The sequence below is a fragment of the Choloepus didactylus genome, chromosome 18 (assembly GCF_015220235.1).
Source record: "Choloepus didactylus isolate mChoDid1 chromosome 18, mChoDid1.pri, whole genome shotgun sequence".
Classification (NCBI taxonomy): Eukaryota; Metazoa; Chordata; class Mammalia; order Pilosa; family Megalonychidae; genus Choloepus; species Choloepus didactylus.
The window spans coordinates 51001990-51026604 of NC_051324.1; the positions used below are offsets into that span (position 1 = coordinate 51001990).

The window sequence follows — 24615 nt, forward strand, 5'->3', positions numbered from 1 at the left end:
GAGGAGTGGGGAGAGGACGGAGGCACAGGGCTGTCTGTGAATTCAGGCCTCCAGGAGGGAGTCCTGTGGCCATGTGATCTGTCCCAATAACCCACCTCCACCTTGGAGGAGGAGATCACAGCATCCACGCAGTGCTGCGGACACGGCTTCACACAGTGTAGACGAATATGGACATCTTGGGTAAACGTACGTGTTGGGGAAAAAAAGTATATGTTTATAAACCGTGTGCTCTTCCCTTATTGTGAAAGGGAAGGATCTTTTTGACCCAAGCAAAGCTGTCTTACTTTCAACACTTTGATCACACACGCGGAGTTCCTGAGAATGTTCACCGATGGTTGTTAAGTCAGGTTGAAACGGCATATCCCAATCCACGCGGAGTGCCAGGGGTTACGGAGGAACAGGGGCTCATAATCCACTGGGCTTCACAATATTTCATCTGAATACCTATCAGAAAAATTTTGAGCATACAACTCCAACATGTTTACCTTTTGTGTGACTGTTATAACATGCACATATACAACAGTTGCAAAATAGGCATGTATTAATATAGTATATAAAATATGTGTTTTATAAATTTATTAAAATTATAATTTTATTTTATATACCACTAATAGAAAATTTTAAAAGAACAAGTAATCTGTGATAAAACCATTTAATTTCATTTATTTTTATCATTAAATGGACATAAACATTTGCCCTCACAAAATATTATGATTAAATGATATGAGAGACCCTCCCCACTGCATGGGATCAGACACCCAGGGGAGTGAATCACCCTGGCAATGTGGAATATGACTCCCAGGGAGGGATCCAGACCTGACATCATGGGATGGAGAACATCTTCTTGACCAAAAGGGGGAAGTGAAAGGAAATGAAATAAGCTTCAGTGGCAGAGAGATTCCAAAAGGAGCCGAGAGGTCACTCTGGTGGGCACTCTTACGCACAATATAGACAACCCTGTTTAGGTTCTAATGAATTGGAATAACTAGCAGTAAATACCTGAAATTATCAAACTACAACCCAGAACCCATGAATCCTGAAGGCGATTATATAAAAATGTAGCTTATGAGGGGTGACATTGTGATTGGGAAAACCATATGGATCACACTCCCCTTTTTCCAGTGTATGGATGGATGAGTAGAAAAATGGGGGGATAAAAAAAGGCACCCAGTGTTCTTTTTTACTTCAGTTGTTCTTTTTCACTTTAATTTTTATTCTTATTATTTTTGTGTGTGTGGTAATGAAAATGTCAAAAATTAATTTTGGTGATAACGCACAACTGTATAATGGTACTGTGAACAATTGAACGTACGCTTTGTATAACTGCATGGTATGTGAATATATCTCAATAAAAATGTATTTTAAGAAAATAAGTGATATGAGAGAAAATATCAACATTAATAATATTTTGGTGAGAGGTGATTTAAAATGAGTCCTTTTTTTAAACATCAATTTGGAGATCTGGTTCTGAGTAAAATATATTTCTATATATTTTAATAATCAGTATGAAATTTTTAGGCATCAGAATAATCATTGTTTAATTTTGATGCCTCAGAAAGAAACTTTCAGATATACACAGATCAAAATGGAAGAAGATAATGCTTGGCTGAGCCTCTTTTCCCAGTACTTTCTAGAGTGCAATATTCATGTTGCCGAGTTGCACAGGCTTCCTCTCAAGACTCGCGTCCTTCTGATGCTGTCGTGTTCCTGTGATTTGCCCACATATTCCCTCTGGAGCCTTACAGAGTCCCGTGCTAGACAAAAGTGGCCATCACTTGACACTTTGTGTTTCAAAATGAATCCCTGTATCTCTGAAGACACTTTCACGTGGACTGCCCATTTCCTTTCCCACCTCCTTCCTCCCAAACTCAAAATCCAGATCAACAGATAGTGTCTGGGGGAGTCTTTCCTTTGAAGGAAGTCACAGACCATATATTGGGGTGAATGACCCCTTCATCTGATGGAAGCACACTTCTTATTTGTGTTCATACAAGACAACCAATTTTGGAATTCATGAATGAAAAGGACAGTCACCATTTTTGTACCAGAATAATAATTTATTAGGAAGTTAACACAGGATCTCCATCGCATCTCCAAAGACCAAAAGAGTGATAGGGAAGATTTATTCTAATTAGGTTCTGCTTCATAATGTGCCCATCAGCTCTATCACACTTAATGGAACTATTTTCAATTCATATTTAGGTAAGTATTTGTGAAAGCATCACTTGTTATGTGAATGCATCATTATGATAATTGATATTATTTGAACCTGTTGTAAGTTTCTCTACATGGCTCAGAAGAGAGACCGAGTGGGCTCCTGTGCTAAAGGATTGAGACAGGGAATTCGGTGGAAGGCTAAAGGCGAATGCTGCAAGCTTGTGCTGGGAGAAGAGGCTCCTGCCTTTGTCTGTAGTGTGGTCACTGGTGGAGACAAGTGGATGGAGTAGAGTTGAGATGCGACTCAAACCTTTCTCTTCCCACCGTTAGCACACAAAGGTGTTACAAGGCCCACATCGGGCACGTGGGGCACAGGGGTAGGACGTGCAGGGCCCACATGCATTGGTTGTGGCACAGGGATTGCAGGGGAGCCTGGAGACAGAAAATCATTGGGGCAAGTTAGAATAAAATGAGCCAAAGAGATAGAAAGGTACTAAAAAATTTGGGTAAAGAATATTTTCTTGGCCTGACTTGAACCAAAAACTTGACGTTTTATATTCATTTCAATCAAGATCATTCATTCTCATAGCCTCCTCATGCTGCCAAAGGAAGAAATTACAAAGCTCATACTCACTTGCAGTCCTCGCTCTCCAGCAGGCTCCGGTATGTGTTGATCTCACACTCCAGCCGGGCACGGACGTCCAGTAGCACCTGGTACTCCTGGTTCTGCCGCTCCAGGTCACAGCGGATCTCTGCAAGCTGGGACTCCACGTTGCTGATCAGGCCCTGCAGCTGGGCCAGCTGGGAGCTGTAGCGGGCCTCAGACTCATTCAGCGTGTTTTCCAGGGAGTTTCTCTGTGGACGAGAACATGAAGAACATCAGGGAGCTGCTCCTCTATACCTTTCTCTACATTGTTCCAAAGAAGCCACACTCCAAGGTTAAGGAGAATGTCTGGTCTGAAGGGGAGCCCTGGGACTCTGATTCCTTGACCTGGCCTTTCTCCCCAGCAGGTCTGGACAATACACACCAGGTTGTGCTGGGCCTGCAGCTCGATCTCCAGGGCATTGACCGTGCGTCTCAGCTCGATGATCTCTGCCTGGTAGGACTGCAGCTGCTCCGAGCTGGACACCACCTGCTTGTTCAGCTCCTGGCTCTGAAATGTCCAAAGGGAAGAAGACGGCATGGGATGCTGCCTCCAGGGCCCTGCAGGACGTTGGTCCTACATGGCCACGGGCCTAGGCACCCACCTGCGTGGCGAACCATTCCTCCACGTCCCTGCGGTTGGTCTCCACCAGGGCCTCGTACTGACACCTGGTCTCGTTCAGCACACGGTTCAGGTCCACGGTGGGCGCCGCGTCCACCTCCACATTGAGGCGGTCTCCAATCTGGCTACGCAGGGTGTTGACCTCCTGGGGGAGCAAAGGCAAAATAGAAAATATCCCAAAGGATCCTGATGCCCTTCTCTAAGAAAATGCAATTCAACTTCTGATAACTCTTAAGCTTTCAACCATCCCTTTTCCCTCCGATCCTCTCATTAACTGGGTTCTACATTCAGAGAATAATCTGTGTATTCTACTTGACACAGTGCTTTCAAATCCACAACTTTTTCCATCCTTCGTATGCAGTGCGTCACTCCTCATTTAGAGAGCTGCAATGATTTGCCCTCAAAGGATTTGAACTCTGGTCTCCTAACTCTCAGCAGTTCGATTGTTTCTGCTAGGATATCCCATAGTCTCTAACGTTTGCTTTTTAACCATATGTAATAAAAAAGGATAGATTCTGACTAAAAAGGAAAAAAAGAATACTCACATTCTGCCATCTACTAAAATCTGCCATCCTGGATTGCATAAATTTGGCTAGTGTAGATTTCAGTGAAGGAAATGAGTATCTGTTCATTTCACTGCTAATCTCTTTAGGGAGCTAGTATAGCTCGGCACTTGGGTTTGGACGGATGTCAGACATTTGAATTGGGTCTCATCTTTACCACTTACTATATAGCTTGTAGAAGCCTCAATTTCTTCATCTATAAAACGATAACTGGACTAGTACCTACCCCTTGGGTTCTAAAGCACTTAGCACATAATAAGCACTCAATTACTATTAGCCATTACCCTTTACATGTTTCTGGGATTTATTCTTTGCACAAAATATCTGTCTTCTCTGTCATGCAACTGCTCAAACAATGTTGGTGAGCATTTTGCTCAGTGTTTCTTCCAAGCAGCACTGAATAGTAGAAAGACTCCCTGGAATAAAACAAGGGGAGTTGCCTTGTTTCCAGCACAGCCCTCTCAGCTGTGTGACCCACAGCCATCCTGCCTTCTCTTGTTACTAAATGGAGAATTGGGCTAGAAAATTTAGCAGACCACCCCCCTCTCCCCTGACTCTTACCTGGGCACAGAAGAGGCTGCGGCCGCCTTGCTGCTGAACTTTCTGCATTACTGGACTTGCCAACTTCCTTCAATCACACTCCTGCCTCTGGCAGCAAAATCCTAATCTCGTATCACGAATTTTTAGATGACTCATTCTTTACAAATCCCTTTTTTGTTTGGAAAATAGCTTCCTCCGCTAACCAAGCCTTAGTCAATAGCCTCTCCTGCACCCTGGGGTGAGCAGCAAACAGGCCTTGGCAAGTTGGATCCTGTCTCTCTCAGGGAGCTTCACCTGCTCATGGTTCTGCTTGAGGCACAGCAGCTCCTCCTTCAGGGACTCCACCTGGGCCTCCAGGTCAGCCTTGCACAGGGTCAGCTCGTCCAGGATTCTGCGCAGGCTGTTGATGTCGGCCTCCACCAGCTGCCGCAGGGACAGCTCGCTCTCGTACCTGGGATCACAGGGGGATCAGGGGCAGCCTGGGCAGGAGCAGGCCTGGCACTGGCTCTAGTTTTCTTTGGTTTGTGAGACAACTGGGAGTCAGGGCTCATGGGTTCTTAAAACCATTTTGTTTGTTGGGGTTTGGAACACCAAAGAGTAGCTCCTGGAGAAAAATGCACTAACCATGCAAAATAAATACAGAGCCAGTGGATTGAAAACGCCCGTAAATCATGAGGTTTCCAAATTAATATTCTCACATTCTCATGATTGAATTCTGTGCACAGCAGAGCATCAGGGAACTGTGAGGTCCACCCAACTCTCGGTGTGACCGGGGATTTTGCTTCACGGAGAAGCAGGAGGAGGAGTCTGCAGCCTGCAGAAGGGATCTCTGAGCCCTGGGGTGCAATGACTCTGTGGAACTTGGGGAAAACACCTGGGAAAAGGCTCTGTCAATGTCTGTCAGTCCTGACAACAGGCTACGGGGATGGAGAAAGAAGCAAGAGAAGAAAGATGAGCTCTCGTCTCAACCTGCCCACTCACTTGGTTCTGAAGTCGTCCGTGGCCAGCTTGGCATTGTCAATCTGCACCACCAGCCTGCTGTTCTCAGCCTTGCCGGTCAAGATCTGGAAGACCCAAAACCTTCCAGAATGAGCAAGGGCTTTGTCACTTTTAGCCCACAGCAATCCCTACTGATCTGCTTAAAATAGAATAATCGGACTGAAAAATCACAGTTTATCTTATGGGAGGTTATTAAATGTTATTTGTTTATAATATATGCTCAATAAATATTTGAGAATCTGGTTTTTAAAAAGAACTATATCACAGAAATACACATGAAAATCAGCAGCAAATAATCCTCCCTTTTCTTTCTTAATGAAGCTATGCTGAGCAGTGGATGATAAAAACATTTATTAAAAATGCCTACTACGTGCCAGGCATGGTGCAAGGAGCTGAGGATACAAAACGGAATAAGAACTGGGTCCTGCCCTCAAGAAGCATCCAACCAAGTGGAGAAGGGAAAGTCGTAAACGAGTAATTGTAAGGATTGGACCCGGGAGCAGCCCCGTTCTCCCGGCCACCCTGCAGGGCTCGGCCCATCTCCTCCGAGGGAGAGTTTACCCTCCTTGTGCTTTGAGCCGACCATTCCTTGCCCTTACTGAACACCATGTGCCAGGGAAGCCCAGAGGCATCTAGGCTGATGAAATCGTGTTAATTGGGCACCCAGCCTAATTAACTGTGCGGCCATCATCAGAGAAGCCAAATGCCCAGATAAGGAGGGAGACTTCGGTGCAATCGTTTCCAGGGCTTTCGCTTCCTTCCTGGGTACAGCCCTCTTCTCTCACCTCAGGGTAATAATTCAGGAGGTTTGCAAATGCACAGAAGCAGCTTTTAATTACAGCCCATTTATGCAAAGTGCTATTACGGCCAGAGAACCCTGACACTATGCAAATTTTCAGACCTAACAGACCTGGGCCTAAAATTTGATGGCCCCTCAAGGAACAAAATGAGAAGGCCAGGCGTCAGCCCTTGTGTTTCCATCAGGCAGAGAGCTCAAGCTGTTGCTTAATCAGATCTCAGTTTTTTTCCCCACAGCTTCCTGCTATGGAGGATACGAGTGGCCCACCCCCTCACCTTCTGCTGGAGCTCCTCGATGGTCCGGAAGTAGGACTGGTAGTCCGGGCAGGCGAAGGGCACCTGCTGCTGGCACCACTCTTGGATGCGGCTCTCCAGCTCCCCGTTCTCCCGCTCCAGCTGCCGCACCTTCTCCAGGTAGCTGGCCAGGCGGTCGTTCAGGAACTGCATGGTCTCCTTCTCGTTGCCATTGAAGGAGCCCTCGCAGAGCCAGCCACAGTTGCTCACATTGGCGGGGATGTTGCAGGCCCCGGGCAGGGGGCAGGTGTGGCAGCTGGGGGCCACGCAGGGCCGGGTGTAGCAGCCCAGGTTGGGCAGGCAGCAGTTGTACGGCATGGTGCTGGGAGGGTTTGCGCTGCTGGCGAGAGGCAGAGTCCTGGTTCTCCTTCCTCTGGGAGTTTGAGGGTCTCCTTCCACTGGAGAGCTTTTATAACCCTGCACAGAGGGTGTGGACACAGAAGGTGGCCCTTTAAAAGCTTCTTAATCATTTAGTGACTGTCAAAGCCCTCCCGTGGTTTGTAATGCGTTTCCTCAGAAGAGTCCCTCACCTCATAAAAGACTTTACTTGGGCTTCTTGCTAAGTCAGGACTCCTCTTCCATGTTCCGCGTCACTGAGGCAGGAACTTCAGAGTGTGGCTTCAAAGAGCTGCCCTCGTGAAAGCCCTGGCTTCATTAGCGGGGCGTGGCAGGTCGAGGGACAGTGTTACTGCTATGTTCCCTGGCTTAGGTGCCCACTTCCTTGGTGAGACTCTGGCTCTTCTTGCTGGCATGAAGAGCCTGGTGCTGCCCACATGTATTTTGCCAAGTCAGATTTGCAAATGCCAAATTCACGGTTCTGGAAAAGAGGAATCAATCAGTCTGGAACAGCCGAAAGAGCAAGGTTCTGGGTTGCCCTGTTTCCTGGTATGGTGAGCCTTGAAGACTTTACTTTTTCCCTTTGAATTTCAGTCAACTAAATAGCAGATATTCACTGGGCTCACAGTTTGTAAAGGGCAGTGTACTAGACAGTGTGAGGAATGGAAAGGACAAGTGCTGTGGTTAGAAATCTGAGAGTGGAAGGGACCCACTTGCTGAGCACCTGCCAAGGGCCCACATGGTGTAGGCACTTTTCACCAATGTGATCCCATTCCCTCCTCCCCGTGACCCTTCAAGGTGGATGATGTTATCCCCACTTTACAGGTGGGAAAATCGAGGCTTAGAGGGTAGGAGTTAGTAAGTGGTGAAGCCAGAATTCCAACACAGACCTCTATTCCTCTACTGTTTCTACTCTATCATGCTGCTTAAACGTAGATGCTCACCTCCTTCCCTGACTTTTTATGACAGGTCTTCATTTCCTCCTCCTCTCTGAGCTCTCATTTTACCTTGAGCATGACATTGTCACGATTTTCTCACTCCCTCCCCACCGACCTGTGAATTCCCTGAAAGGAGCTGCAGTGTCTAATTCATCTTTGAATCACCAGCTCAAGGCACATAGTACCCAGCAGACACTCAATAGAGGCGTGTTGAAAGAATGAAGGAATGAACATGAAATAATAATCCAAGGCAGGAGATGATAAGTGAGCGTGAACAGTTTAAATACTTGGGAAAGAGAGAGAGCACTTCCAGACTTGGAATTTCACAGCTACTGTGGGTATGCACGAATTCCAAATTCCATAGGGCAGGCAGCAAACTGGCAACTCCAAAGAAGATGTTCAATGAACTCCTCGGAAAACGAACTGGCAACTTCAACGAACTCCTCAGGAAATGCTTCTCTGGGCAGCTGAAGAAGAAGGGAAGGTCCTCTATGTGTCTCGCTTAAAAGTCTTCAATTGATTGATTGGATTAAATCACGGCATTCTCTCATTGTGGAAGACATGCCCTTTGTTGATGTCATCAGTCACAGCCACAGCCAATTGACTGATGATTTAATAAACCAGCCTGTCGGTTTATTAACCAGCCACAAACGTCATTGCAGCAACGGTTAGGCCAGTGCTTGCTTGACCAGACAGCTGGGTACCATCACCTGTCCAAGTTGACAAATGAACTTAACCATCACAGATGTATTTACGCTAAGATGGGGAAGCTTCTGGGAAGGAGAGAGGCGGAAAGCAGGCCCAGCAGATGGAGAGAAAGGTGTGCACACAGGGGAAAGCCAAAAAGCCCAAGACACACTTGAAGGACCCAGGCAAATCTAGGGGACTGGGAGGAGAGAATTATGAAGGGAGTGGTGAAAAATAAAGCTGTTAGGAGCAGGTGTGGCCATGTGGTAGAGGTCCTTAATGGCAGAGCTAAGGAAGTTGGCCTTCTGTGGAATCAAGGCATGTGTGAAGGCCAGAAGTGAGAGAGAGCACATTGCATTTGGGCAGACTTCCCATTTTTCACACAGCAGCTTATACAGGAATAATACACCATTCCTTACTTGGGCTAAAAGTGGCAAGGCTGTCCTGGAGAACTACTCTGAGGACTCAGGGTATTGGTATTATGGGCCCTCCTCTAACTCATTGACCTTAATAAGGTTCTGCATTAGAGGAGCTGAAAGAAGCTCAGGAAGGATTGTGTGAAGCAGAGAGTGACAGATGGGAGTGGAGGGGAAAGCAGGTGACAGGCCATAGGGACCAAGTAAACCTTATCGAAGAGTTTAACTTTCATCCTAAGGGCAATGGGGAGCCATTGAAGGTTCAAAGGTTTCATCCTTGATAAACTGAGTTTGAAGGAATGGTGGAATCTACACAAGGAAATGTTCAGCAGGCCTTGGAGTTGCAGGACTGGAATTTAGGACAGGGAGCTATGTTTTTAGCACAGATATGAGAATTAGAGAAGTGAGCCAAGGCAGAGCATACGGGAAGAACAGCACAAAAGGGTTCAGGGCAGAATTGGGAGGGGAGGGCGGTTCCCCAATTAGAGAATAGAAGGAAAAAAGAGTCAGAGAGAAATGATAAGAGAAAATGAAGAGAATGAGTTGGCGGCACCACCACAGGCCAGGGAGTAGAGAGCTTCTAACTGCTGCATCAGAACAGGGCCACGGAGAACGTCTTGGAAGTTGACAGAACCCTTCCAGGGTCACCCAGGTGGGCCCGGTGGAGACAGTGACTGCGTTCTTGCCCACATTGAACTTTGGAAAACTGAGGCATTAAGCATGCAGAGCTGAGATGTTGATTATCTAGAGAAGTCCTGCCACAATCAGTTTGCACACCCCACAGGAAAGCTTGGAAGCTCTGGTCTTACCAATACAGACTTTCATACAATATTTGGGTATGCTTTAAGCAGTTCAGCGGTGCCAGACTTGTTTGATGTTGATGATTCACGATAATTGGTGATCAAGGAAAAAACATCCAAGAAGCATCAGCAACCTGAACCACCTACGCATATGACACTACTTCTGTTTTTTCAGAAGGCATATAATGAGCCTTATTTCACGTCTTAAAGAGAGACAATGAGGACACAATTCAGTTGTGTGCCTGGATACAGTGTCCAGGGAGATGAGGAACTCCTTACTGTCTTCTCTAGCAGAGGACAAAGCAGAGCTCAGAGGAGGGTGTCCCCAGCAGAATCTGAGCCTCTCGGCTACAGCTACGGATCAAAAACCAGACTGCCTTGCCTTTTGCTCTTACTTGCCTCCCTTCCATCTCCTAATGTAGATCCTAAAAGCCAGCATGGTCAGAAGAGAGAGGGAAAATCTTGGAACAAGAGTGATGTTAGAGATTTTGATTATCTCCTTCAACCCTCTCATTTTACAAATGGGGAAACTGAGACTCGGAAGGGGGAACTGGCTAGCTTAGGACCACATAGTTAGAACCTGGATCTGCTGAGCCCCACTGCATTCCACATCCCATCATCATGCAGCACAAATGTTGAGTAATTTCATAACCAACTGATCTGCCATTATCCAGGGCCAGAAATCAAAGGCCGTAAGAGGGGGAAAAAAAAGAAACAAAATCTTCTTACTCAAATATATGCTCTGTTGAAGAATGAAGGATGATTGTGGAAGTAATGATAAAATTAAGCAATCCGGGATTCCTGCTGCCTCCCTGATTTCCACTGTTATTCCTAAGTTGATACAATTATATCTCATCGGTTCGGAACAATTTAGGTATAATTATATCCCATCAAATGTAGAATTATATCCTATCATTTTGGAGCAATTTAAAACAAGATCTGTTAAAACAATGGCTGCCCCTACTCAATAGCAATATACTTACCAAGATAAGGTAGATAAATATAATCATAACAAAATTAAAAATACGTGGTCTTCAAGGGAATAGATATCTATTTGATACAGGATCTAAATTTTCTAAACGGTACAACTCTACAGTCGATTTGTTCAAACACCACAATTGCATGGAACTTTGAATAGGAAGTGAGATATGGTAGGTTAGTATAGGCTGGAGTGAAATAGTGACACATCCTAGAGTAATTTGGGCAGATAATAAAAAATATATTTACAGCCTCCCCCTCCCCAGCCCCGAGGATCTGGGGGAAGGTGCGGATGTGTTGGACATCCTCACCTGGACTGGTGTTGATGTTGTCACAAACATTGGGACTGGCGGTTTGATGTGCTGAGCCCTCGATCATGGGACTTGCCCTTATGAAGCTGGTTACCTCAAAGGAGAGTCTAGACTTGCATGTAATTGTGCCTAAGAGTCTCCCCCCGAGTACCTCTTTATGCTCAGATGTGGCCCTCTCTCTCTCTAACTGAGCCAACTGGACAGGTGAACTCGCTGCCCTCCCCACTACGTGGGACCCGACTCCCAGGGGTGTAAATCTCCCTGGCAACGCAGAGTATGACTCCCGGGGATGAATGTGGACCCGGCATTGTGGGACTGAGAGTCTTCTTGACCAAAAGGGGGATGCAAAATGAGACAAAATAGCTTCAGTGGCTGAGAGATTCCAAATGGAGTCGAGAGGGCACTCTGGTGGACATTCTTATGCACTATATAGATAACACCTCTTAGGCTTTAATGTATTGGAATAGCTAGAAGTAAATACCTGAAACTACCAAACTCCAACCCAGCAGTCTGGACTCCTGAAGACAATTATATAATAATATAGATTACAAGGGGTGACAGTGTGATTGTGAAGACCTTGTGGATCACACCCCCTTTATCTAGTGTATGGATGAGTGGAGGAATGGGGATAAAAACTAAAGGACAAATGGGGTGGGATGGGGGGATGATTTGGGTGTTCTTTTTGCACTTTTATTTTTTATTCTTGTTCTGGTTCTTTCTGATGTAAGGAAAATGTTCAGAGAGAGATTGTGGTGATGAACGCATAACTATGTTATCATACTGTGGACAGTGGATTGTATATCATGGATGATTGTATGGTGTGTGAATGTATTTCAATAAAACTGAATTTAATAAAAAAAAAAAAAGAAAAAAAAAATACGTGGTCTTAACAATGAGGACAATGGAGAGAATAAAAGAGCCACACTGCAATGATGACAGCAGAACCTTTTAACTGGCAGGATTATTAATGATTTTTTCTTCATTATACTTTGTTTGTTCATTCCAAATTTTTTTTTGAAAACATATGTATTACTTCTCCACAGGGAAAAAAAAATAAAATCTACATTAAAAATTCCAAAAGGAAATTCTTGCAAGTCTTCTAAAGAACCAAGGAGTCATAGAAGAATCAGATAAGGCTCCTAATGTAATATAATCACTCAATTAGCCTTGAGCTTGGTGTTCAGATTGGCTTTCACAAGCCTGTGACAACTGCTAACTTTGCCAGTGCTGAAGGTGAAGGGAAACCAAGGCCAGAGCTGATGAACTGACTGACCGTGAGCCAGGGAGGATCAGCCCTTGGAGAAAGGTCCTGCCAACTGACCGCCAGCCCTCAGTCAAAGAGGACCAGATGTTAGGACTCACACTGAGTCACACCCACAGAATGAATTTCCAACAGGCATATAAAGGATGATGAAATTTCTATCCTGGAAACAGTATCTGTCGGATAAAGCCCCGATTCTTAGAACGCTGGAGCTGCCCTGGACCCGAGTGGCCATCGCACCCACTTGTCTCATTTTGCAAGTGGGGAACTTTGATGCAAAGGGGAAAATGACTTGCCCAAGCCCACGCAGAGAGTTTCTGGAACAGTCTAAATTGGAAAAAGACAAATTAGGCTAAAGAAATGAGGGACAGGGGACAAGTCCTCGGTGCTTGAGAGACTTGAAGCTGAGACCAGGACAAAAGCCAAGCAATAGTGCTCGCAACTGAGGGGTGGGTCAGTGTCCCCAGCAGCACTGTCAGAACAGACAGCGGGCTCCCATCCAGAGCTCCTGAGTTAGTGGCTCTGCAGTGGGGCCGTAGAACTTGCATTTCTGACAAGCTCCAGATGCTGCAGCCCAGGGAAACACACTCTGAGAACCGCTGCTCAAAAAGACTCACTTGGCACACATGCAGAAGTAGACATTGGCAAGGATTTTCACTGCAACACTGTTGGTTATAGCAAAAAAGGAAAAAAAGTCCTAACTGCTCCTCAGTAGAGGAATAGATCAATAAAAACATGGTTTGCTTTCATTTAACAAGAGTTAAAATAAATGAACCAGAGCAACATGTATTAACATGGACCAATCTCAGAAACTTCATGCTGAATGGGGAACATTCATGGCAAGATTTATACCATGTACATTTTCTAACTTAACACGGCTAAGTCGAAACACAGGCATGAGGAAAAACCCCACAAAAACATTGTACATGGATACATCTGTGTATAACTTTTTTTAATGTTCTAATTGGAGAATAATATACCACCAAGTTTAGAACGGTGTTTACCTCTAATGGAAGAGGGAGAGGAGGATGGATAAAAGTGGGCTTTTATCTCAATCCATAACATTTTATGTCTAAAAACAAACAATAAAAGGGGCAGAGAGAGAGAGAGAATGGAAATATGGCCTGAGTTTAACATCTCTGGAATCTTGGTTGTGGATGAATAAGTCTTGAGCAAGACAGCCTTAACTTCCATTTAGCTTGGCTGAATTCACACAGGCTTCTCCCTGACCCCAGGCCCCTGACCTCTCTCTCACCAAAACCTTCCCTCTGCTCAGGTGCCAGACAGGAGCCACACCAGGGAGCTCCTTATGGCCCTCTCCCTCTCCCCCTGCCCTTGCAAGTTCCAGGTGGCCTGATCACTCAACAGAAAACATTCCACACCCAAAGGCCTTAACTGGAAACTCAGGAATCACTCCCCATCCCAGCCATCAAGCCCCATAAGGTCTCCTGGTTTCCACGGTCACACCCTGTGCCTGTTTGGATGTATTATGTCCCCCAGAAAAGCCGTATTCTTTAATGCAATCTTGTGGGGGCAGATTTATTAGTCTTTTGATTAGGGTAGAAACTTTTGATTGTTTCCATGGAGATGTGGCTCGCCCAACTGTGGGTGATAACTCTGATTGAATTATTTTCGTGAAGGTGTGGCCCTGCCCATTCAGGTGGGTCTTGATTAGTTCACTGGAGGATTTAAGAGAGAACTAAGAGCCGACACAGATCCAGATGCTTGCTGATGCTTAGAGATACTTGGAGATGTGGACAGAAGGATGTTTGGAGAGGCTGAGCTAAGAGATGAAGCCCAGAGTTTGCACCAGAGAAGCTAAGAGAGGACCCCCAGATGCTTAGAGAGAAATGCCCTGAGAGAAAGAAGCAAAGATGCACAGGAGCTGAGAGAGAAGATCTGAAATACAACCCAGGACCGGCAGACACCAGCCACATGCCTTCCCAGCTGACAGAGGCATTCTGGATGCCATCAGCCGTTTTTCAGTGAAGGTATCCTCTTGTTGATGCCTTAGTTTGGATGCTTTTATGGCCATAGAACTGTAATTTGTAACCAAATAAACCCCCTTTATAAAAGCCAATCCAATTCTGGTATTTTGCATTCTGGCAGCACTAGCAAACTGAATACACCCCATCCCTTAAAAACCCTCCAGCTCTTTGTCTCCCCCCTGTTCAGCTCTAGTCTCTCTCCCCTGCTAGCTGATCCTCTGAGAATAAACTCATCTGTGCCTGCTTAGCAATGTCTAACACATTTTTCCTCTGATAATCTCTTTTAATTTTTTGACCTATTATACTTTTAAAAGACATCATAATTAGCAATTTAAAATAATAAATAGCAGCATTGCATTGTTCTGTCAGGTAGAGAATCATAGACTATCATAAACATGTCACTGGGTGGCTTTAAGATCCCTCGTTTCTTTCTGAGTATAAGAGCTGAGTGGAAATACAGAACCCTTCCCAGAGGGCTCAGAAACCAATTTGGCTTTGCCTTAAGAAAAAGGGATCCACTGACAATCCTTTCTCTTCACCATGAGAGCAGAGCAAGACGAAAGCACTGACAGAGGCAGACTCAGGTCAGCCTCCCTGGACCCAGTTTTCCCACTGGCACAGAACCATCAAACGCAGGAACTGGTTTTATATGCAACTTTACACCTTGACCGATAGGAACACAATGTGCACACTGTGATGTGCAATTTGAAATCTCTATCACAAGGCGGAGAACCGAATAATGAAGAGGCCCCTGTCTGAAATAAAGTCACCTGCAAGGACAGCGGGCCCCACATGTGCAGAGAACTGATGGGATAGACTGGGCAAGGGTGTATTGGTACGAAGGATGAGGTGGTTTCTGGGAATGAACTTATCCTGAAAGAAGAGAGGCTGGGGTGCACCAACTGGAACCAAGGATATTCTGAGCACAGAGTGGAGTGTGAGCTCCAGAACTGAGCTCTAGTTAAGGGAGTTCCAACAACATCAATGATAAAGGAGTAAGCATTACAAGAACTGGAATATGAGCACAAGAATTTAAGGCTAACATTGGAGCCAGCATCATCTCAGCAGATGGACAGGGTGTCCACTTCATCTCAAGGAGAGAAGTCCTGACTTTGGAGTTTGGCCCAAGCCTGGGACAGGGCCTGGCCCAGCCCACAGGATCCGTGGTGAGGGGGGCTATTAGGAACCTTGGCTGTCAGCAGGCACCAGAAGAAAGAAGGCACCAGCTTGGTTGCCACTTTCGACACTGGCAGAGACCTGAGATGTAATATCCTACTTTGGCTCTAAAAATTTGGGGGTCTCCAAAAATCCAACTATACTCCCAGTGGTTAAAAGTTCAAATAAGAACATTTGAAATTCTTAACGTTCTTGTGATGAACACACAACTATGTGATGACACTGTGAGCCACCAATTGTATACTTTCAATGGATTGTATGCTGTGTGAATTTATCTCAATAAAATTGCATTAAAGGGAAAAAATTGAAAGAAGAGAAACGCCTTTAAAATGTAAGAATATTACTCAAATATAAGAGCTGGTCTTTTAACTATTATGTGTCCTTCAGTTCTTTGGTATTTCCCAAAGGAGAGATTTTCCAGGCTATTTTGGTCACGTCATGCCTTCCAGTTGACAGTTTTGAAGGGAAACACCCTCATTTGGGTGTATCAGCTCTGGGTGCTTGTTTGAAATCAGTTTTGGCCTTGCAGTTGCACCTCAGTGTGTAACCGCCATTCAGAGGGTGAGCTCTCGGTTCAGACCCCTTGCTGCTACTTGCTCTCTCTGTGAAAGGGAAACATCACTAGCACAGTTCCTGGGACTTGGTAGGTGTTTGGTAAGGGTTAGCTCCTGTCCCTCCTCTTGTAGGGACTTGAAAGAGAAAAGGTGGCACTTTCTAGAAATGTTTCTCCGTTGCATTTTACTGAGCAAGGTCCCATAATGAATATCTTTATCGTATTCAGATGAGGCCTCTTCACCTAATGGCCTCACTGGTTCTCTGATTGGAGGCCTGGACTCACTGGGCTTAATGAATGTTAATTAACGGTGATAACAACCTTTAAGGAGAGGGTTATACTACAAAGTCCTCCTCTACTTTCAAGTGGCTTTATGAGAAGCACATGCAGAGAGAACACTGGCAAAAGAATGAATACAAATGAGAATCACCTCTGCTTTGCACAAGGGAAGTTTATTAGGAGATTTACAAAGGGATTTGGGGAACTGCAGGGAAGGTGGAAGCCACAGAGAGAACAGAAAAAAACGTCTCGAGCACAAACCTATAAAGCCACCAGGACACAGAACCACCATGAGAGACCCAGAAAGAAGAGGATCAGGGGCCTGTGCTCAGAGCCAGGACACATCCCTGGGCGTTCGGTCCCCCTCCAGGATGGAGGTTTATAGAAATGCTTTGGGGCGGGGTCCCCATAGCTGTTGACTGTCAGAGAAGCAGAGCTGATTCACCAATGGTTCTTCGGGCCTCACACAATCCTCCTGCTGGCCCCAGGGTATCTAGCACCCAAAGGTGCTACAGGGCCCATAGCGGGAGCATGGGCCACACGGTGCGCATGGATTGGAGACACAGGGCCCGATGGTCTTGCCACATGCGTTGGTCGTGGCGCAAGGGTTGCAGGGAAGCCTGGGCACAGAATCATTCGATCATCAGCGTGAGCGGGATATCAGAAAAGGACACACAGGAGCAATCACAACCCATCCCCTGACATTTTAGGACACCAAGCCCTGCTCAGATCTCTTTCTCTTTCTACAAAGCTTAGAGAAAGTGGCAGAAAAAAGCAAAGACCAAAGGTCTCAGCCCTTCCTCTGTAACCCTAGAATCGTGGGGAGGGCCCTTAGCCCTCGGAGCCTGGATCCATTCAGCATAAGATGGGATTGATAATGCCTACCACACCGAATGGTAAGGAATCCACCAGACTGTGCTCTTACAAATACTGTATAAGCCTCCAAGCCCTGCACCCTATTGGTTTTGGACGCATCTTCTCTTTTGATATCAGTCTGTCCATCTGTAAGATGGTGACAATGATGCCCACACTGCCTGACTTGGATGATTCCAGCAAGGATCAAGGAAACAATGGATTTGAACATTGCGGTTAAATTGTAAGGCAATATTCAAATATAAGCAATGATCAGTAAGGTTTTCTTTTCTCTTTGGCCATGAAAGCCAACTCTGAAAGTCTAAGACTATTTTCCCATCAACATCCAGAGACTCATTGGTGGAGAAAGAGTTAAGTCTCATAAGTGTCCTTTAAAGCAGAAAATACCTTTAGCCCTGGGGACGAGAGCCACAGGTGCCTTGTATTCCCCAGGGCCATGTCATAACCATCTGGTCTCAAAGACACCTTAGCATCTGAAACCAGATCTGCAAAGTCCCCTTTGATGCTCTAGAAGGACTGTGTGTCTCTCATGGTGGGGGCAGGGGAGGGCACTACTTGCTGGGTACCCACTTGCAGTCCTCGCTCTCCAGCAGGCTCCGGTATGTGCTGATCTCGCACTCCAGCCGGGCACGGACGTCCAGCAGCACCTGGTACTCCTGGTTCTGCCGCTCCAGGTCACAGCGGATCTCCGCAAGCTGGGACTCCACGTTGCTGATCATGCACTGCAGCTGGGCCAGCTGGGAGCTGTAGCGGGCCTCCGTCTCATTCAGCGTGTTTTCCAGGGAGTCTCTCTGTGGACAAGAACATGAAGAATATCAGGGAGCTGCTCCTTTATACCTTTCTCTACATTATTCCAAAGAAGCCACAGCTACAAGGTTAAGGAGAGTGTCTGATCTGAAGCGGAGTCCTGGGACTCTGATTCCTTGACCCGGCCTTTCTCCCCAACAGGTCTGGACAATACACACCAGGTTGTGCTGGGCCTGCAGCTCGATCTCCAGGGCATTGACTGTGCGTCTCAGCTCGATGATCTCCGCCTGGCAGGACTGCAGCTGCTCCGAGCTGGACACCACCTGCTTGTTCAGCTCCTGGCTCTGGAAGGTCCAAAGGGAAGAAGACAGCATGAGATGCTGCCTCCAGGGCCCTGCGGGACGTTGGTCCTGCGTGGCCACGGGCCTAGGCACCCACCTGCGTGGCGAACCATTCCTCCACGTCCCTGCGGTTGGTCTCCACCAGGGCCTCGTACTGACACCTGGTCTCGTTCAGCACACGGTTCAGGTCCACGGTGGGCGCTGCGTCCACCTCCACGTTGAGGCGGTCTCCAATCTGGCTACGTAGGGAGTTGACCTCCTGGTGGAGGAAAGGGAAGGAGTGAACCCACAGGAAGAAGTGTATAGGTGAACTCTTTGAGGGAGTGAATCATGGTAGATAAAGTATTGCATTGGAATTTAGGAATCATGAATTGAAGTCTAGTCAATGTAAACCTCAGCTGAGTTACTTCTGGTGATTCAGACCTTCTCTTTGTGTCTCTTTTTCTCATCTGTATAATGAGGCTGTTCGATTAAAAGACTGCTAATAGGTGAACTCATTGCCCTCCCCCCTACGTGGGATCTGACACCCAGGGGAGTGAATCTCCCTGGCAACATGGAATATGACTCCCAGGGAGGAATCTAGACCTGGTATCATGGGATGGAGGACATCTTCTTGACCAAAAGGGGAATGTGAAAGGAAATAAACAAGCTTCAGTGGCAGAGAGATTCCAAAAGGAGCCGAGAGGTCACTCTGGTCACTCTTACGCTCAATATAGACAACCTGTTTAGGTTCTAATGAATTGGAAGAGCTAGCAGTAAATACCCAAAATTATCAAACTACACCCAGAACCCTTGGATCTTGAAGACAACTGTGTAAAACTGTAGTTTATGAGGGGTGACAGTGTGACTGGGAAAGTCATATGGACCACACTTCCCTTTGTCCAGTGTATGGATGGATGAGTAAACAAATGGGGGCAAAAAAAAAAAGGCACCTAGTGTTCTTTTTTACTTTAATTGTTCTTTTTCACTTTAATTTTTATTCTTATTATTTTTGTGTGTGTTGTAATGAAAAATTACCAAAATTAATTTTGATGATGAATGCACAAATATATAACGGTACTGTGAACAACTGAATGTACACTTTGTATGACTGCATGGTATGCGAATATACCTCAAAAAAATTGAATTTTAAAAAAATAAAATAAAATAAAAAGGACCGCTAATATTTCTTCCCATTCCAGGATTCTATCACTTCTTTCTGATTTAGCTATTGCTCACTGATAAGCCTGACATGATAACTGGTTTATAATTGTTGCTATTTATATATGAAGAAACCAGGTTTCACTCCTTCCATTCATTCCACGTCTTCTGCCTTCACGCACTGCCTATTAGATGTAGTTTTTCTCTTCATCTAAACACCTAATGTTTGAGACATGTATCTGATTTGCTACTATTGCATTCAACCATCAGTTCTGAATCAACCATTATTTAGTTCCTCCATTTTTCCCATTTTCCCACCCATCCATTCATCACATCCATCAGTCCAGTTTGGGTTCTAGTTATCTAAGTGACATAGTACAAGGAAGTTTGCTATCTTCTCCCACTTAGGATCATTAATTTGGCAGCTATTCAGAAGATAATAGATCTTATTAAACTGTACAAAATATTTTAAAGTTCTTTGTGTGGTCTTTTGGCCACACATCTGGTCCCAAATGGAAATACATCAACTGACCACGCTCCCTTTTGCAAAAGAGGTAAGCTCATGACTCATTCCCAACAATCCACAGGTATGTTCTGAACAACCAGCTGTGTCAGCTCTGGGCTGCTCAGCAAATCAAGATCTACCTTTCCCTGCCCAGGAGTGTCCCAGAGCTCTCCATATTGGGGTCTTAGGGGCTGAGACCCTTACCTGCTCATGGTTCTGCTTGAGGCACAGCAGCTCCTCCTTCAGGGACTCCACCTGGGCCTCCAGGTCAGACTTGCACAGGGTCAGCTCGTCCAGGATCCTGCGCAGGCTGTTGATGTCGGCCTCCACCAGATGCCGCAGGGACAGCTCGCTCTCGTACCTGCACACACAGCCAAAGACCAGAGGTCAGAGAGGAAGATTTCATTTCCTAGGCTTTTCTTGGCTGATCTAGCCAAATTCATTATATTTTGAAATGTGTTGTATTTTATTTTAAATTTTAAAGGGAAAAAGTACCTCTTTGGTGAAGAATTATCTCCTCCCTAAAGCCCATAGAGAAGGTACTGGTGAATGTCTATGTATAATTTTAGGCCAAAATTAACTGCATTTGTTCTAAGAATCCCATTCACAGGTTGCTATCAGCTAAGCCTTACCATCTTCACCTTCTTAAGTAAGTTAGTGAACTTCATTAGCCTTTTCTAGATTGTCTGGTTATCCTTCCCAGCCCCACTAAAAAAGAATCTAGTGTTGTGAGAATAGCACTGGAAAAAAGTCAGTTAATCTTGGCCTTGTCATTAAATGATGTAGATAAATTCCTTAATCTCCCTGAGCCTTGCTTTCCTTATTGGCTTTCCTCATTGGGGATCAAACTAAAACTTCATAGGATTGGCATGAAGATGAAGAAATGACCGTGAAATTACATGGTTAACTCTAAGGCCGCATGAAAAGCGTAAAGGATTCTTATGACTGTAATGATGATACCAAGAAAATTTGGTTCTCTGAAAGAAACAGATTTGGCTTCCTATTTTCATGGTTTAATAACTTCTTTCTGACGGGCTGATAGTGACTAACCCATACTAGCAGACCAGTGTGAAATTCACTTTTAAACTTGATCCAGAGACGGGATTGAAAAAGAAAAGAAAAGAGAGAGAGAGAGAAAAGGTGGTTTCTTATGCTCCTTAGAACAAAACTTAAAACACAGAATCTTAGCCCTGATGGGACTTTGGCATTTTACCTAACTCAACCCAGTTACGAATCCTCCCTTTTGGGATCCTCCCAGCGTGCATAGCGGCATTATTCAAGTTGGCAAAAGGTGGAAGCAACCCAAGTGTCCATCAACAGATGAATGGATAAACAAAATGTGGTATAGACATACAACAGAACATTGTTCAGCCATAAAAAGGAATGAAGTTGTGACACATGCAACAACATGAATGAGCCTTGAAGACATCGTGTTGAGTGAAACAAGCCAGACAGAAAAGGACAAATGTTATAGGATCTCACTTATATTAAATAATTAGAATATGCAAACTCAAAAAGTCAGAAACTAGAATACAGTTTACCAGGGGCAAGGGTGGGGAATAGGGAGTTAACGCTTAGTAGGGACTTACTGCTGGGGGTGATTGGAAAGTTTTGGTAAAGGATGATGGTGATGGTGGCCCAACATTGTGAATGTAATTAACACTGCTGAATTATATAATTGAAAGTGGATAAAACGGAAAATTTTAGGTTGTATATATATTACTGGAATAAAAATGTTCAAAAAAGAAAACCATAGAACTGTACACACAAAGAGTGAACCCTAATGTAAACTATGGGCTATAGTAGAATTTTAAAAATAATGCTTCATCAATTGTAACAAAGATACCACACTGATACAAAATGTGAATAATAGGGAAAACTGTGTGTGCAAGGAGGCGATGGGTGTAAATGGGAACTCTGTACTATCTGCATAATTTTTCTCTAAACCTGCAACTGAGCTATTAAAGGAAAAAAAGGAATCCCCCTAAAAGCATCCAAGTTTCTGCTTGCACACTGCACGAACAGAGAGTCCCTCACTTTGCCTTATTCTGAGACCGCTCTGATCATTAGAAAAGTCTTACTTGGTTCTGAAGTCGTCTGTGGCCAGCTTAGCATTGTCGATCTGCACCACCAGCCTGGTGTTCTCAGCCTTGCTAGCCAGGATCTGCAGACAGTATTGATTATAAAATGAGCCATACAAAGAAGGAATGTCTCGTCCCTTAAATTTGAAAGCTACTTTATTTCACACACATTTCTTGCAAATAGTTTTGAGTCCTTTCAGAGTCTGAGGTTTAGGGTTAAATGAGGACTAATTTATAGAACTGATCATTTCAAACCAGAACGGTCAAGGGGAAGTGTGTCTTCCATCACGAATTCTTCTCCTCTGATCTGCCTCTGGTTCCCACAGGAACTTGTATCCTAGGGAGCCAGGCCTCACATAGGGTGACCATCCCAGTTGCTTAGGCCTGAGGGGCTTCCTAGGATGCTAAAACCAGGAAAGTGCCAGGCAAATGTGACAAGTTGGTTACCTTACCCTATCACCACCTTCATTCCAGCCCCATGGCCTCGCCCCACCGTCCCCACACATTGCCTTCCTTCCTACCTGGAATGCCCTTACCCACCTAGCAAGACTGCTTGTATAAACCACATTTCCCATCTTCCCCCATCTTCCAGGGGTCACTTCCTCCATGGGCTCCCACAGTCCTTTGCACATAGCTAGTGATAACTTCTTATCACATTCCCTATGGTCATTGTTCCCCACATCTGTCTCCCTTCTTAGACTGTGAGTTCCTGAAGGAAAGAGACTATCTCACCCAGTGCTTTCTCCCTGACCCACTACCCTGCCTAAGGACTCACTGAAGATGGATGCATGAATGATATTGAAATTGCACAGCCCATTTCTGGCATTTGCTTTGTCAAAACTACAGAACAACAGAGTATCAATTCCCTCCAAGAATCATGGGCTTTGGCTGTTGGCTATAAACTCCTGCTCATCCTTCAAAACCCTACTCAGATATCACTGCCTCTGGGAAGCCCACCCTAACCTCTGCCAGGTTAAGTCCCACCTCTGTGGTGACTAATTACACCTATTTCTCCTTCTGCACTTATGGCCCTCTGTTGTCACTTGTTTACATGCCTGCTTCAGTGGACAGTACATGTGTCTCTGATAATAAGCAAGGCTTCTGGAGCAAAAAGCTCACCAGCTTGGCCATAAATATTGTCTTCTTCTGTGGCCTTGAAAGGGTTTAAAATTTTGAGGATTCACTCAGGAAATCCCTAGCTCAAAAGTTGCATATTATTCCAAAAGATATGCTATAACGCCCTGAAAACAAGATCAGAATATCATTAACAGAATTAAAGAAGCAGATATTCTAATTTTAGGTAAGAAGTCCTTTGGAAGCAATGTAAGATTGCCATGACTGGTTTTGCCCTGATGCCTTATGCTAAACACAGACCATATCCTCCCAGCAGAGGATGATTCCAAAATCATAACAAGCAAGTGAGTTCCGGGTCAGTCAACATCCACTGAGGACAGCTTTAGATCCCAGTCAGAAGTCAGTTTGTTACAAAACACATGAAGAGTTCGTCAAGTTTGCAGTGAGGCCCACCGCCTCACCTTCTGCTGGAGCTCCTCGATGGTCCGGAAGTAGGACTGGTAGTCCGGGCACGCGTAGGGCACCTGCTGCTGGCACCATTCTTGGATGCGGCTCTCCAGCTCCCCGTTCTCCCGCTCCAGCTGGCGCACCTTCTCCAGGTAGCTGGCCAGGCGGTCGTTCAGGAACTGCATGGTCTCCTTCTCGTTGCCATTGAAGGAGCCCTCGCAGAGCCAGCCGCAGTTGTCCACATTGGCAGGGATGTTGCAGGCCCCGGGCAGGGGGCAGGTGTGGCAGCTGGGGGCCACGCAGGGCCGGTGGGAGCAGCTGGTGTAGCAGCTCAGGTTGGGCAGGCAGCAGTTGTACGGCATGGTGCTGGGAGGGGGCTGAGCGCTGGAGGTCACTTTCGAAGCCCGATTCCTTTGCTCTGGTGTAAGCCCTGGTCCTCTCCAGGGCCTTATATTCCGTCAACAGTGGGTGTGGCAACCCACAGCATTCCCCACTCATCCCCCTCTGTAGCAGTATTTCATCTGCAATTTAGCTACCTCACAAGAGTCCTTCACCTCATAAAATGTTTTACTCTGGCTTCTTGTGAAGTCAGGACTCCTCTCCCATCATGCCGGTTGGTTAAGTAAGAGCTTCGTGGTTAAGCTTCAAAGCGACCAACCCATTACCTCGCCGACAGCAGAGCTTATTCACCGGTGTCAAGTTAAGGAGTGACAGTTGTACCCTGTCCCCAGAGAAGGAACCCGCCTGTGCCTCTTTTTCCTTAACAAAGCAAGGTCTGGTCCTCATCAAGCTCACCCTCAGAAAGGACTCTGGGAACAATTATCTAAGGAAGGCCACCTGGAAGCTGGAGTCAGAAAGGACTTCCAGGGTCACCCAGTTCAATGTCCCTCTGGCCTTTCATCCGTAGGGTTGCAGGAAGCCTCCCAAGGCCCCGTTTCTACTGTTATTCAATGTTCATGGAGCATTAGAAGACTGACATTTGGAGGCACCTACTGGGCACGGAACACTGCCCCATGTGCTTTCGTGAAGAAGGGCCCCATCCTGTCTGTGACACCTGCCGACTGAGAC

General features: G+C 45.7%; 2 protein-coding genes across 2 annotated transcripts; both read right to left on the bottom strand.

Annotated features, from left to right (window-relative positions):
* Positions 1-2483: 2483 nt before the first annotated feature.
* Positions 2484-6937, bottom strand: LOC119513379 (keratin, type I cuticular Ha3-I-like). The gene is made up of 7 exons (XM_037808538.1): positions 6599-6937; positions 5507-5589; positions 4820-4976; positions 3406-3567; positions 3186-3311; positions 2792-3012; positions 2484-2589 (listed from the first exon to the last, which is right to left on the bottom strand). Exons 1-7 carry the CDS (start codon positions 6932-6934, stop codon positions 2484-2486), a joined length of 1191 nt encoding a protein of 396 aa, XP_037664466.1. The 5' UTR covers positions 6935-6937.
* A 9895-nt stretch (positions 6938-16832) lies between these two features.
* LOC119513486 (keratin, type I cuticular Ha3-I-like) lies at positions 16833-23912 on the bottom strand. Its single transcript, XM_037808726.1, has 7 exons — positions 23562-23912; positions 22027-22109; positions 20150-20306; positions 18398-18559; positions 18178-18303; positions 17783-18003; positions 16833-16959 (listed from the first exon to the last, which is right to left on the bottom strand). Exons 1-7 carry the CDS (start codon positions 23907-23909, stop codon positions 16833-16835), a joined length of 1224 nt encoding a protein of 407 aa, XP_037664654.1. The 5' UTR covers positions 23910-23912.
* Positions 23913-24615: the final 703 nt, after the last annotated feature.

Coding starts and splice junctions, on each gene's coding strand:
- LOC119513486 (XM_037808726.1), bottom strand. CDS start 23,909: ATGCCGTACAACTGCTGCCTGCCCAACCTGAGCTGCTACACCAGCTGC. Junction 22,110..23,561: donor TCGAGGAGCTCCAGCAGAAG/GTGAGGCGGTGG, acceptor TACTGTCTGCAG/ATCCTGGCTAGCAAGGCTGA. Junction 18,304..18,397: donor AGGAATGGTTCGCCACGCAG/GTGGGTGCCTAG, acceptor TGGACCTTCCAG/AGCCAGGAGCTGAACAAGCA.
- LOC119513379 (XM_037808538.1), bottom strand. CDS start 6,934: ATGCCGTACAACTGCTGCCTGCCCAACCTGGGCTGCTACACCCGGCCC. Junction 3,312..3,405: donor AGGAATGGTTCGCCACGCAG/GTGGGTGCCTAG, acceptor TGGACATTTCAG/AGCCAGGAGCTGAACAAGCA. Junction 3,013..3,185: donor TGCAGGCCCAGCACAACCTG/GTGTGTATTGTC, acceptor TCTCGTCCACAG/AGAAACTCCCTGGAAAACAC.